The 14,392-nt window shown below is 41.2% G+C and overlaps 1 protein-coding gene across 1 annotated transcript in view; it reads left to right on the top strand.

Annotated features, from left to right (window-relative positions):
• astn1 (astrotactin 1) overlaps positions 1 to 14,392 on the top strand; it is a gene marked incomplete at its 5' end in the record, with an annotated part of 377,223 nt that overhangs the window by 345,788 nt on the left and 17,043 nt on the right. Inside the window, one exon of the mRNA XM_083928387.1 lies at positions 11,413 to 11,548. Coding sequence (XP_083784513.1) covers positions 11,413 to 11,548 — 136 coding nt within the window. The remainder of the gene's footprint in view (positions 1 to 11,412; positions 11,549 to 14,392) is intronic.

Raw genomic sequence — 14,392 nt, 5'->3', positions numbered from 1 at the left:
GCGAACCTGAAAGAATGGCATGTGACGTGTTATAAACTAATGCAGACATGATTTATAAATGAAGCTAAGCTAAGTGCTGTCATTATTTACTATTATAAAATATATATCATCAAACACCAATTAGAGCCAAACTAATCCATAACAGTCAACCACTACTCCGCATGAAAACTCCATTTTAAATAGCAGTCTGTGACATGCATGAAAGAGCAATTTCATGGATGTATCTTATTTCCAGTAGGTTAGTGGGTTCAAAACAAACAAATCTGTGCCATTAGCCGTACATTTTAAATAATAAAAAAATAGTCAGTGTCATACTTTCACATTCACAGTATCTCTCGAAGTGGCTGCATGAAGACTTTGATGCCCACCCAGGAACTATCAGTCTAGAATTTCCTTCCTCGAGCAGATTTACTGATTTCACTAAACAGACAGATTTACAGCGCCTCCCAACTGAACCTTTAACAGTCTATGAATGTCATCCGGATGAGCCGGCCGGCCTGTGCGGTGGAAATTAAATGCAGGATCATGTTCCTCAAACGGTGGGAAGCACAGCCTGTTACACCAACTGAGAGAAAATAAATTTCAATCTGTTTTGAAAAATCTTTGCTACTCAAAATGTGCTCACTTTTTCCTTGCCAACAGTCACTTCCAAGATGGAATAAATCATGAGACCTTCATTTTTCTTTTTTGATTTCAGCTGCTGTTTTGCCACAATATGTGATCTGTTCACTATTTAAAAGAACAATTTATCTCACTGAACATTAAGTCTCTAAATTCTACAAATACTTTGTTCCTGTAATTAAATACAATTTTTATGTATATGTACTTTACTTCGTTATTTATTTTTTTGACAACTTTAACTTTACTCTGACACATGTCCCCTCAGCATATTCAGGGTTCGTACAGGTGGTTGAAAACATTGAAAATGCTTGAATTTTAATGTTGTGTTTTCAAGGTTTGAAAAGTGCTTGAATTTTGGACAAAGTGCTTGAAAATGCTTGAAATTGTATCTGTGTTGCATTTCATTCACAACAATTAGCTACAGAATAGAAGTGTAATTTCTTTTCTTATCCTTCTGCTTTTACAAAACACAATTTTAGTTGTTTATAGCCCAATACCATCTCTTTTAATGGGATTAAAAAGGTGAAATAATAATGTTCAATATGTCTACGTAGAAATATGTAATTTATCACAGCCCTAAGGTGCTGGAAAAGCTTCAAAATGGACCTTGAAAGTGCTTGAATTTGATCTTGGAAAGGGTGTGCGAACCCTGATATCGGTTACTCGTTACTACAAAATTAAAATCAGAACAAAATTTGTTATACTGCCAAAGACCCAATTTGACGAACCATTGCTCCTATCGCAAGTTATTAAACAATCCATTCAGTTGTTGACGTAATGGCTGTTTGTTTCCAAGCGCCAAAACTAAAAAAACTGTAAATGTTGTAAAAAGTGACATTAACATCTACCAAAGTAATTTTCTGGTAAGATACTTGTACGTGTACTTAAATTTAGCCTTCAGTTACTTTATAAAAGACTGGAGATACTAATTGCCCTAAGAACCCATGCTATGAAAATGGCTTTACATTTTGTTCTGTGTCTCACAGTAAATTAAGGATCTCCTTTGGTAAAGTTGTAGCATTCTCTGGTGAGGCTTATGCCTCTATTCAGTGGATGTGCAATTATAATACCCTGTAGGGGACCACTTTGCACCCTGGGCAGAGATCGACATTGATAAAATGGCTCAGCAATTAAGCTGATAAATTAAATAATCTGCTGAGGTGAGAATTTTTTCACATACTGTTGACTTAGGAAGTTCATAGTACCTCCACAAGCTGGAGAAGTCAGCAGCCATCCAGTGTAAAGTATTGCTCTTATTCGCTTCCAGAATCAATTTCATTTTTTAAAGCTGTCTGTCAGCAATCAATGCACTAGAGAAACATTTTGTTTTTATGTATTTTTGTATTCCTCCGGTGTTGAGTCATGTCCATAAATGCCATGGCAGCACACAGTGTTACCCCGTCTCCTTTGAATGAGATATTTGTTATAGTCAACCAGTCAGGTGCTCTCCGTGTTCTTCTGGCCAGCAGGCCACCCGCATAAAGCATTCTTCTTCTCATGACAGTGCACAGGGGGGGTTCCTCAAACTATTTGAGCAGAACAGATAAAGAGTTGAAAGCAGCTCTTAAACTGACAGAGTAATAATATCTTGCGTCGTAGTCCACTACAGTCTAAAGGCATCCAAGGCACCGTATATGCACCAGTGCAGTGTTTTAATGAGCTTATGGCTCTGTGTTTGAACAAGAGCTTGTTAAAGGGTTCATGAACAATCAGTGTTGACTCAGTCTCCTCCTCCTGCTTCACAACTTTACAACATGTGAGAAAAGCGCTTTGGGAGTGAGAGCAGACAGGTATGTGTGAGTATGTGATAATGGATCACCGATCTGTACTTGGCTAACAACTTTTTTAATCACAGTCCAATTGACACGGCCAGAGGCAAAATACGTATGTGCCTTGACATCAGTGATTGAGGTGATGCCAAATGTGAAATATGGTTCAAGAGAGAAATATGATAGATTTTCTGGGCAGAAGGAGAATTTCTATGTATCAGAACTTGAGGTCTTTTTTGTAGCTTTGGCCATCATTTGGGTTAAACTTTGTACTCTGCTGATCTGGGAACACACCAACTCTGCTACAATGAAGTCTGAAAGAGCAAAACAGTATGAGCAGTCGAGCTATGCAAGTATTGTAGTTTAACAAGGAGACTTGTCCGTAAAGTGTGATGTTTGTTTACAACAGATTGGGTTGCGTTGAAAAATTGGCTATTCTACTTTGTTTTGTCTTCCAAATAAATTTGGCTAATCCAGGTTTTTCTAGAACATGTCTAATAGTCTGACTGCTCATGTTGTCTGTCCCATCAAGAGTTCTCTTTAGGGATGTTGCCTTATTCAGCAATTAACTGTGAAAAATATTAATTGAAATGAATACCATTCAATGGAACTGTCCTAATGAACGACACACTGGCATTAGTTATCAGATTGTTTGACCAATGTTTACATTTTCATGCCAAGCGCCGTCTTATGGCCATTGGTATACTATCCCAAAAAGCAATTTCAGTCAAAAGCAACTGGACTTGGTTATTTGTCTTGGAGGACGTTTCACCTCCCATCCAAGAGGCTTCAGAATCAGAATCAAAAAACCTTTAATGTCCCGCTGACGGGGAAATTCTTTTGTCACAGCAGCAACAGAATATGACAAAATAAGATAAAAAATAGCAAACATAGATAAAAAATGGCAAAAATAAGCAATAAAGTTCAATTTAAAAAGGGAAGAATAGAAAAAGACATATGTACATATTCACATGATGTTGTTCTTGTTTTGTTTGTTTGTAAAAATGTGATATGGAGTGAATAAATATGATTAAATAAGTCCAAATAGTGCAAAAAGCAGAAGTGCCCATAGTACAGGCATATGTGCAGGGTACAGGATGAGGTCAGTAGTCTATTGGGAGCAGTGCTGATTGTAAAGTCTGACAGCAGCAGGAAGGAAGGACCTGCGGTACCTCTCCTTCGCACACTTAGGGTGTATCAGTCTGTTGCTGAAGGAGCTGGCCAGTGCTGTGAGAGTGACCTGCAGGCGGTGGGACTCCTGTACCAGCAGGGATGACAGCTTGTCCAGCATCCTGCTCTCTCCCACCACCTGCACTGAGTCCACAGGGCATCCCAGGATGGAGCCGGCCTTCTTGATAAGTTTATCAAGTCTCCTCCTGTCTGCTGCTGATATGCTGCTGCTCCAGCAGACTACTCCATAGCAGAGTCATAGAAGGAGGTCAGGAGTGCCCCTTGCACTCCAAAGGACCTGAGCTTCCTCAGAAGGTACAGTCTGCTCTGACCTTTCTTATATGTTGTTGCAGTGTGGTCAGACCAGTCCAGTTTATTGTTCAGGTGAACTCCCAGGTACTTGTAAGATGTCACCATCTCAATGTCCATTCCCCGGATGTTCACCTGTGTGCAGGGTTGTTTGTGCCTGCGGAAATCCACCACCAGCTCTCTGGTCTTCCCGGCTTTGAGCTGGAGGTGGTTCCGCCGGCACCAGTCCACAAAGTCCTGAATAAGTCTGATCAAACCTGTTGAAAAACAGGTTCATGTTGTTCACCCACGTCTGATCCCCTGCAGCCTGGGAGCCTGGTGTCCTCTGCCCTGAGATAGTTTTTAGGCTTTTCCAGACTCCACTGACGTTTCTCTGCTGCAGCTGGTTTTCCATCTTCCTCCTGTAGCTATTCTTCCCCTCTCTGATCTTCTTCCTTAGCTCCCTCTGCACAGCCTTCAGCTCCTCCTTGTTTCCTGACCTAAAGGCCTTCTTTTTCTCCTTAAGAAGGGCCTTTATGTCAGGATTAATCCAGGGCTTGCTGTTAGAAAAACACAGTACAGTCTTGGTGGGTACAGTGTTATCAACACAAAAGTTTATGTAGTCCGTTATGCAGTCTGTTAAGCTGTCGATGTCCTCCCCATGAGAAACACACAGTTCTTCCCACACAGTTGAGTCAAAGCAGTCCCTCAGAGCCTCCTCAGACTCCTTAGTCCATGCTTTAACCGTGCGGACTTCCACTGGTTGCCTGTTTACAAGGGCCTTGTACACAGGCAGGAGATGCACCAGGTTGTGGTCAGATCTTCCCAGGGGAGGGAGGGGGGATGAGTTGTATGCCTCCTTGATGTTGACGTACAATAAGTCCAGCGTTTTATTGTCTCTGGTGTGGCAGATGACATACTGTGTGAATGTGGGCAGAGTAGAGGACAGAGAGGCATGATTAAAGTCCCAAGAGATGAGGAAGAGGGCCTGTGGGTGCTGTGTCTGCAGTGAGCTTGAGACTGAATGAAGAACATCACAAGCTGCATCAGCGTTAGCAGAGGGGGGGATGTACACAGCTAACACAATCACCTGTGTGAACTCCCTCGGGAGGTAGTATGGCCTCATGCTAACAGCTAAGAGTTCGATGTCCTTATTGCAGACTTGCTCTTTAACAGTGATGTGCCCAGAGTTGCACCAACTGTCATTAACAAACACAGCCAGCCCTCCTCCTTTCCTCTTACTGCTCTCTGCCGTCCTGTCTGCCCGCCGTAGTTGAAACCCGTCCAGGTAAGCGTCCGTGTTGGGGGTCAGCTCCGTTAGCCACGTCTCAGTGAGCACTATGATGCTGCACTCGCGGTAGTCCCTCTGATGCCGGTTCAGCGCCGTTAGCTTGTCCATCTTGTTGGGAAGAGATCTTACATTCCCCATGATGACAGACGGGAGGACGGGTCTGTAGCGTGTCCTCCTGCGACGGCGAGCGGCTCCGGAACGGCACCCGCGTCTCCTCCTCCTCAGCTCGCGGGGGACCACAGGCCGCTCGTGCGGCTGCACCGCAGCGCTACTGAGGGCCAACAGCTGATCCCTACTGTAAACAACAGGGCTGTGTACAGGCTCCCCGGACACAACAGAAAAAGTTGAAAAATAAGTATTGAGACCAGAACGAAGTACGCTAGTCTGGTCTCCATACTGGTCTCCCAAGAGAGAGCTCAAAAAAGTGTAAGGAAGGAATATTTTAAAAAACTGCAAAAGAAATATAAAAAGGGGAATAAGCTCAAAAGTGAGCGAGAGCTGCTGTAACAGGCTGCCACTCACGCAGCGCCATCTTACTCAGCAGTTCATGTACGCATCTGACCAGGCTGGGACTGGTCCAACTATCTGGTGTGGAGATCCAGGTATTGAACCTTTCACAAAGCTGATGATGTCACTTGAACCCTTTGTGCTCCAAAGGTCGTTGGAGTGACAGTCGTTGGTGGGAAGTTGGTTTGGACGTTAGTGCTCTATTGAGTCTTAACGACAGCCGTTGGAGTCACAGGAGGCCATTTGTGAACAGTTGTTCTTTGAGGTTAGATTGTTGAATCTCCTGTATTCAACAACCAATATTACAGGCTCTATCCCCAGGACTCAACCCCCTGCTTATATGGAATCCATAAAGAAGGGTCCCCGTTCAGGCCCATTGTCAGCAGCATAAATTCGGTCACCTACAACATTGCCAGGCACATAGCCAATATCCTGGCAGCACTGGTGGGCAACACCCCACACCACATCCAAAACTCCATAGACTTTGTGAACAACAAAGCTGCCTGTTGTATGATGGATACAGCGCGGCAAGTTTTCTGCCTGTTCAACGTATCTTAATTTGCATTTACATGACTAAACCTCAACTTTATAGAAATGAGGTCCATCCACCGCCATGAACCAGGCTTGGAAACCACGATCTAACGGTCAAACCAGGCAGCGCTGATCAAATATGAACCAAGATTCTGTTACTGTGGTGAATATTTCTCACTTAAAATGTTTTTAGAATCATTTTATTAGTGTGCCGTTTACTGTAAAATGAGAATATTTATGACCTGGTCGCTGTTGTTGAATTCAGTAGGGATCTCTATTTGGTCTACAATTTCTTTAAGTATACCCTACGAAAGGATCTCTTTGCAGTCAACCCCGTTCACACATACTATATACTACCTTAACTGATAATATAGTGGAATGACAGACCGACATCCATTTTGAATTGAACCCTCAAATGTCTTCCTAGTGCCAGACCAGTGATTCAAGATTCAAAAGTCGCCCAGCAGCACAAACTGGAGATCTTGAGAAAGGTTTAGCTTCATGCAAATGTCCTCTGATGCGCCAGAGCAACAACTTGAAGACGTCCTATTTTTACTTTTTACTTATGCATGACAGCCCTACTGGAGTATAGGCCGTCAACAAGTTACCTCAAGAGTTCTCGTCCATTTGCTTCTTTTCTATCTGATACCAGTTGTATCCCAATCTCTTGATATCTGCTTTGAGATGCAGTCACCCAAACACAGCTTTTTTCTACTCCCACCATAAAAGCAGAAATCTGGGTGGGGCTTGGTTAATAGCTTTCCCATTCAGCATGACATAACTGTAATGAGTTACCAGGATTTCAGAAAGAGAAACAATGTGTGGAGACACATTGCTCAGGAAATTAACTCCTTTGTAGTAAGCCAGTATAGTGGTAATAGGATAAAATAAAAATATGTCAACTGTGCTAATGCTCAACATGCTCTCAAGCTCCAGGGCTTGTGAGGGGCAACATGTAGCCCGCTTATTGGGGTCTCTATGTAGAGGAGGAATGATTTTATCACAACTTGGTCTTAGTGTACATATGGCATGTGAGTATTATGAGATACTGTATACTTAAGAAAAAATAAAAAAACATGTATCTTTACCTGGCAGACCAGAACACGCTCATCATCATCACAACAGTGTCATCCAAACACTCATACTGTATGAGTCACACAGCTTTATCATCTAAATTGGAAGAATTGTTGAATTCAATATCTTGAGGCAATACAGCATAGCCAGCTCACTCATTAAAACCCTGCGCTGTTCTGCAGTGGTTATGAAGTGACATGAAAGAAATAGCCCGCCATTTATGTGTTAATGCATCCAGCCCCTAGATTCAGCACTCCCACAGTGAGATGTGATAGAAAAGTGAACATAGGAAACTGTTGAATGTCTTTCCTTCCTGTGTTTTCCTTGCTCTCCACTGTAGCTGAAAGGGAAAATAACAGTAACAAGCTACAGTGCTGTTCTCCACTATTTTTCCAGCTACAAAAGAAGTTGAATTTGTTCCATGAATGGTTAAGAAAGAGAGCACATCCCTTCTTAGTTACACCTGGACTGTTTTTATTAGAATTGTGTGTTTTATTTAGCTTTGTAATGGCCTGCACTATGAGACAGTGGTGGTAAACATGGCCAGTGCGAAATAAAGTAACTATATTCACAAACTGAATAGCTTGTTGGTCAGACAAAACCGTAACTGTATGCCAAGATGGATAGTAGTCGCAATTTCCCATTGAGAGCTCAACTTGCTGAGATATTGAGATAATTACTCAACATATTTCCAAACTGCGTTCTCCAGCGAGGTTTCAAACCGTTTCCTTTTTATATGCCTCCTTACGTGCTGGACAGACATTCCACCCGGCTTTGCAATTAATATGCTAAGAGGTGCGAAGCCTCACAATGTCACTTTTCATTTACATCTCGAGCAATGTTTATATCTTTCACTTGTGTGTCAGTCTCTGTGCCGGGTGAACACCTCTCTCTGACAGCTGCTGCACACCTTTTTTTCATCCTCAGGCTCACTGTCCATGACTTCATGGCACTTGGCTTGCTGTTTACCAGCTGGTGACACAGGCCAGGGTTGACAGAGAAGACATAGGTGACCACCTCAGAGCATCCGTCACTCACACAAACACATATTTACACACACACACACAGACACACAGTGAGGGAAAGCTCTTGTGGAGGAAAGGTACAGGTGATCACCTCGGTTGCGTCCGTCAATTCACACACGAATTATATAAATACACACAGACAGGCGCTGTTTGTGTAGCGGAGGGTCAAAGATGACCACCTCAGAGCACCCATCACTTCACACACCTTTGCACACACACAAACACAAACACACACGCACACGCACACACACACACACACACACACACACACACACACACACACACACACACACTTACTTGCAGACTTGGCTTTTCCAAGCAGAGGGTTTTTCCCTTTGCAATGAAACACACACCTTGGTGGCCAAATGCCATTTTAACGTGCGCAGTGCCAGCTGGGAAAACATAGCTCGCTGCATGTGTCACCACCAGCCTGGGCAGCAGGAGAGGAAGCCCTGAAGCGGAGGTGATGGAGGAGGTGGGGGTCAGAGGGTTGCTTCTCTCTCAGGTGTTATCCCTGATTCGGGGGTGTAGGTTGTGTTGGTAGGTGGGTATAGTTTACCCTCCATCCCTATTTATCACTTTTCCTTATTGCATTATATACTTCATGAAAGTGTAAACACTTGGGTGTAGTAGTATGTCAACATGTATGTATGCATATATGTGTATGAACATATGTCTGCATATATATTATGTAAATGTATAGTTAATAGTTTCATGAATATGCATCAAATGGACCATATATAACCATAAACATTTCATTACGAAATGGCTTAAAAATGGAAGTCATGATGAAGACATGATTATTCGTTGTAGAGTGTCGAGGAGGCCTAGTATTTAATAATTATATACTTCTTACTACTCTTGTACAGACATGTTAAATTGGTCAAATATTTTGTTGGTTCATTTACTGTAAGGTAAAGTAAGGTATGGTGATTGTACCCAAGGGTAGATTTGGTTGCAGGTAAAAAGAGTAGGCTGCTTACACACACATAGACGACATTAATGACATTAATGATTTGTTTGGTTTATTAGAAAAAATGTTCTTAATTTATCTTCTCTATTTTCTTTTTCTCATATTTGGAATAAAAAAACTTAAACTAAGGTAAACATTAACTTAAATGAGGATTTATGTATTTTTCAACATAGAACCCAATCGTTTATGTCTGAGCGACTCATGGGAACAGTTTTTGAATTTGCCCAGTATTGAGTGAGAGCACTGCGCACCAGGTTATCGAACATGACCATCAATGTACATCCACTAAAACTGTGTTTTCGCCACTGACAGGCGCAACTTGTTATTCAAAGTATCTGACTACATTATGGAAAAGATAAAGAGGCTGCTGTTGTCCTGCCATGATTTAGTGTGTAGCTCCTGACGCGGGTCCACATAGTAACTTAAGCTAATAGCATTGGCCCACCTCAGCTCTGTCTGCAACAGGTCTCTCCATTCTTGGAACAGTATTTTTCTTTAGGGAAATGTTCTTTGGTAAGATGTCTTCTCCTCTTTGTCTTGCAGTAGCATCCCACTCAAACTGCAGACCCGATGGTCTGAAGGTACAGTGTATCCCGAGTGTTAGGGTCCATTTGTAGAACAGCTATCCACAACCTTAGCCTGTCCATAGCCATAGGGAATGTAAGGAATTGTTGGCACAATTGGGAAATGGCCCAACGTGAAGCATTGTTTTAATGAAAACTATTTTAGATAAAACAAAGCTACGCTTCACATCAAACTCTCCTGCGTTCACCACCTTTCAGAATGCAGTCAGACACTCACAATGACAATCTGAGCCAGACAGTCGTAACAACAAGCATTTTTGGTCTGCGTACATTAACAGTGCGCTCAGATTATAATAGATGAATCTGACAAATGTGTTTCAAATATTCTTTATAAATATAGTCTACTTATGTGATACGATTTAATTATTACTTTTTTAGAGGCTTTTTTATCATAGATAGATGATGCTGAGACAAAAAAACCCTGATGATTCTTTGCCCAAAATTCCTTTTTTAATCATGTTGCACATGTAAGCTAAAAAATAAAAATAGTGTATTGTAAGTACGTTTTACACAAGTTTCACCTTTATTTAATTGTTTTTTTTTAAGGTTTTGACACCTATTTAACGTGTGAAATGGTGTGTGTTGTTTTTATAACTGCGCCGATGACGTCAATAACATTTGCAGACATGGATTATGCAAAAGGTGGAGGAGGTTAACCCAGAGGTGAGAGAAAACCTTTTGGGTAAAGACTTGTGTTTTTAATATGCTCTGGGTAGACAAATGAATACCACGTTTGTCCCTCAGCATCAACTGTAAGGGTGCCCTGGAACATCCATCTGCAACAGTAAAGTTGACTGAATGGGCTGCATGTAGTATTGTGACACCGAACACGCTGTTCTTTTTGCCTTCCTCTGAGCACTCTTTTTATTCTCTACGCAGGTGTGATCCATATCTTGATTACTGCTGTCAAATGTATCTGACCATGCCTGTATCTCATCATTCAGTCAATAAAGTCTCATGTTCAAACACATGTTGATATGTGATTTTCACTAATGGGTGACAGACTCTCTTAAAAAAAGAAATAAAATTCAGCACTCAAACTCTGTAAAACAGCACCTAACCTTTTCACTTTCATGGACAGGCCCTGCAGGTACATACTGTACTTAAATTGTGTGTTGTGGGAAAGCGAAGCATCTGTTTTACATTTTGTTAAGATGTCTTTTTACAGTGCAGCAGTGAGCTATCTCTAATGCCAAGTTTGCATGTATCTAAGGCATATGTATATACTTAATTTAGCCAAGGGGAGGTTCAGCAGAGCTGCCTTTATCTCACCTCAAAATACCTCAAAAATGTTTAGATTCACCTACAACCGCCCGATTTTGTAAGATGCGGTAAAACTGATAAGTGTACTGTACTGCTGTGAAGTCCAAATAACAGCTCAAGCAAAGCGGAGTTATTCTTATTGTAAAATTAGAGAAAATCAAGAAAAATAGCAGGCAAGAAATCAAAAGTTGTTTCAAGCACAAAAATCCTTAAATATTCATTACATTTCAAGTATCTCAAACTGAGTAGCTTTGGAGTGAACTCGTTGGATAAATTCTGATTTTCCAACACAAATGTGTCTTTCTCTGTGCCGCAGAAACCCTGTTGAGCTTTGTGGATGACATCTTGTCTGGGGCCAGGTCTCCATGTGTGATGTTAGGGGACATCCCCAGCCTCCTGTCCTCCTCCATCAGCATGATCATTCGCTGCCTGGAGCCTGACACCACATACATGTAAGTCACTCTTTTTTTCCCCTCATGAACGAACTGACCTGACAGCTCAGTCCAAAAGAGTGATAAAAGAATCTCCTGTACTACAATCCGGTGTATTTACTGTAGACTGAAGGTTAAGCACATTTCTGCCTTGCTTTATTCACACAACTTTGTCTGCATTTAGAAAAATTCTAAGCAAGTTTTGAATATGTGTTGTGTTCACACTTAAAAAGTGATTAATTTAAGTAGAAGAAGAATTCCTTTATTAGTCCCGCAACAGGGAAATTCAATTTTTTCACTCTATTATTGTTATACATGTTACACACACACACACACAGGCCCGAAATACACACACATGCACAGACAGGACCTATATACATGCAATTAATGGAGAGATGTTAGAGTGAGGGGGCTGCCAGTGACCGGTGCCCCAAGCGGTTGGGGGTTTGGTGCCCTGCTCAACAGCACCTCAGCAGTGCCTAGGAGATGAACTGGCACATCTCCAGCCACCAGTCCACGCTCCATTCATGGTCCACACAGGGACTCGAGCTGGCGACCCTCCGGTTCCAAGCAAAGTCACCTATGGACTGAGCTACTGCCGCTCCAACTAAAGTATACTCAAACACACTGAAAACACTTGCTGTAATGTGCTGCTGCTGAAACTTATAGTCCCAAAATGCATTGCACAAAGGAAATGAAGGAGCGAGTCACAGCTGGAAAAGATTAGAGTAATTACGAATGCGGTGAGACAGCTCCAGAAAGACTATTGAGAACAAACAAGAAATCATCTTTGGAAAAATATTTACTTTTCTTTTTGTGAACTTTAATCGTCAGTGTTATTCCAAGTAGCAGTGGCATTCATGTCTTATGGGGCACAATTTGCATCATTTCTTGTCAGATTGAAATGATTGTGTCTGCTGATTTTGTTTAACTGTAAAAAATAAACAGAAAAGGCTGCTATAAAGATTAGCAGTATGTGTACATTTATGTTTCAAATTGGGGCCCTGTAAAAATGTATTTTTCCACCAGATGGAAGATGTACTAACAGTCATTAGCTGTAGCTAGCAACAAACAAACTAATTTATGTGCAGTTTAGCCTCACTTAAGTTAGCAAGTGAGCAGTGGGGAATACAGTAGCTAGCCTAGCATCTATAAAGAATCATAGAGAGATAGAGACTTTGTGTTTTAACAAGCAGTTAGCTTCCACAAATGAACCTTTTACTGACCCAAAACAGCCCATCAATGTTCTCTTTGAACTTGAAGCATATGTTCTGAAATTCGCTTAAATTTGACAGTTGGAATTTGTGACTTTTTATGAAAAACATTACAGTGTTGTAATTGTCAAAGAAAGCAAGGGGATTTCCTGCTTTTTTTACTGTTTGTTTTTTGTTAGCTATCATAAAAACTGACAATGCGCTAAGCTAGGTTAAACACCTTACTTAGCTGTTTCTGTCTTGAACAGACATAAAGAAAATTAATGGATTAGATAGCTATTAAGAATATTCCTTTGAGCATCATAATAACCAGTATAGGTTAAAATCAACGTTTAATTTCATCTTGGCATTGCATAATCTTATTAGTCTCATTAGTTTCAACCTTAACAACAATTAAGGCTGGTTTTATCCTACAATCTACGAAACTTAAGTTATTTAAAAGTCATTAGATATTCTTCCAAAGTGGTTGTGCAGTTTGTAGGCTATTTATCATAAGCCTAACAAGGCCAGTGGGTCAAATAGAGGCCAGTTTATGACCACAATATATTTTCCACATGTACAGCATTTAAAGTCCTTTGGGAAAGAGTACGTTTATTTCCCACATACTCTATAACCACTGACTAAATGTGTTGGGTGTGACATGTTTACTGACCAAGGTAATCCGGGGTTATTTAAATGCTAGGTGATCGATTAAGGGTTACAGCTAAGATATGTTTTGGGTCTGGTATAAGCAATTAGAAATGGAATCAGGATTATTTGGGTCATTTTAGGTTAAGGTCAGGGCTGATAATACAATTGATATCTGAAATAGATTAATAGTCCCCACAAAGATATTAAAATAGTAAAAATAGTAAAAAAAAAAAGTTTAACAATGGATGCGGTAACCAAGTTGCACCCACACACAGACAGATACACACACACCAGATGCTCTCATACACATGCGGACACTTATCTCACAGACAGCCTGTCAGGAGGGAAGCCATACACACTTAACGTGGAGAGAAAGAAACGGAGAAGCACAGGCACAGTGTAGGGTAGAGAAAGAAAAAGAGTGATGAGTGAGAAACAGATCAAGAGGGAAAACAGTTTGGATGTATGTGGGCTGAGAGAGCGGCTACACATGCCCTTTTAATCCTAGCATCAGCAGGGGCTCCTGCTCTCTCCATCCTGTCTGGCAGCTCATTCATCTCTTTGAGCTGAAGCGTCGTCTCTCCCTTTAGGGCACTACACACTCCTTACATTTTCTATGCAGACAGAGCCCTTACAAAGCTTAGGATTGGTGCCTTCTAAGGGGGTGGGGGGCTGTATTGTGGAGGGAGAAGTATATACTTTTATGTAAGCATGACAAAGAAAACATACTTACTTTGAAGACATGTTGGAAAGGTTTAAGTGCTGCTGCTGGAAATATGCTTGAAAGTCTTTCTTCTCAGTGAAGTATGCATTTTCTGTAGTCCACTCATCTTTTTTATCTGTAGCTACAATTGAAGAAAAATCTAAAATCTCTCTTTGTTGATGAGAAAAATGTGTTTGCCACTGTTTGTCATCTTTGGTGCTGCAGGTTGATGCAGTTTGCGTTTTGCTCACTAGGTGGAGATATTCATTCAGTGAAGTGACAGATTATTAGCCCTGTAAAGACATGCTTATTGGCAGT

This window comes from Echiichthys vipera, assembly GCF_963691815.1.
Source record: "Echiichthys vipera genome assembly, chromosome: 15".
In the NCBI taxonomy this organism is placed as follows: Eukaryota; Metazoa; Chordata; class Actinopteri; order Perciformes; family Trachinidae; genus Echiichthys; species Echiichthys vipera.
This window is presented reverse-complemented; position numbering and strand designations above follow the sequence as displayed.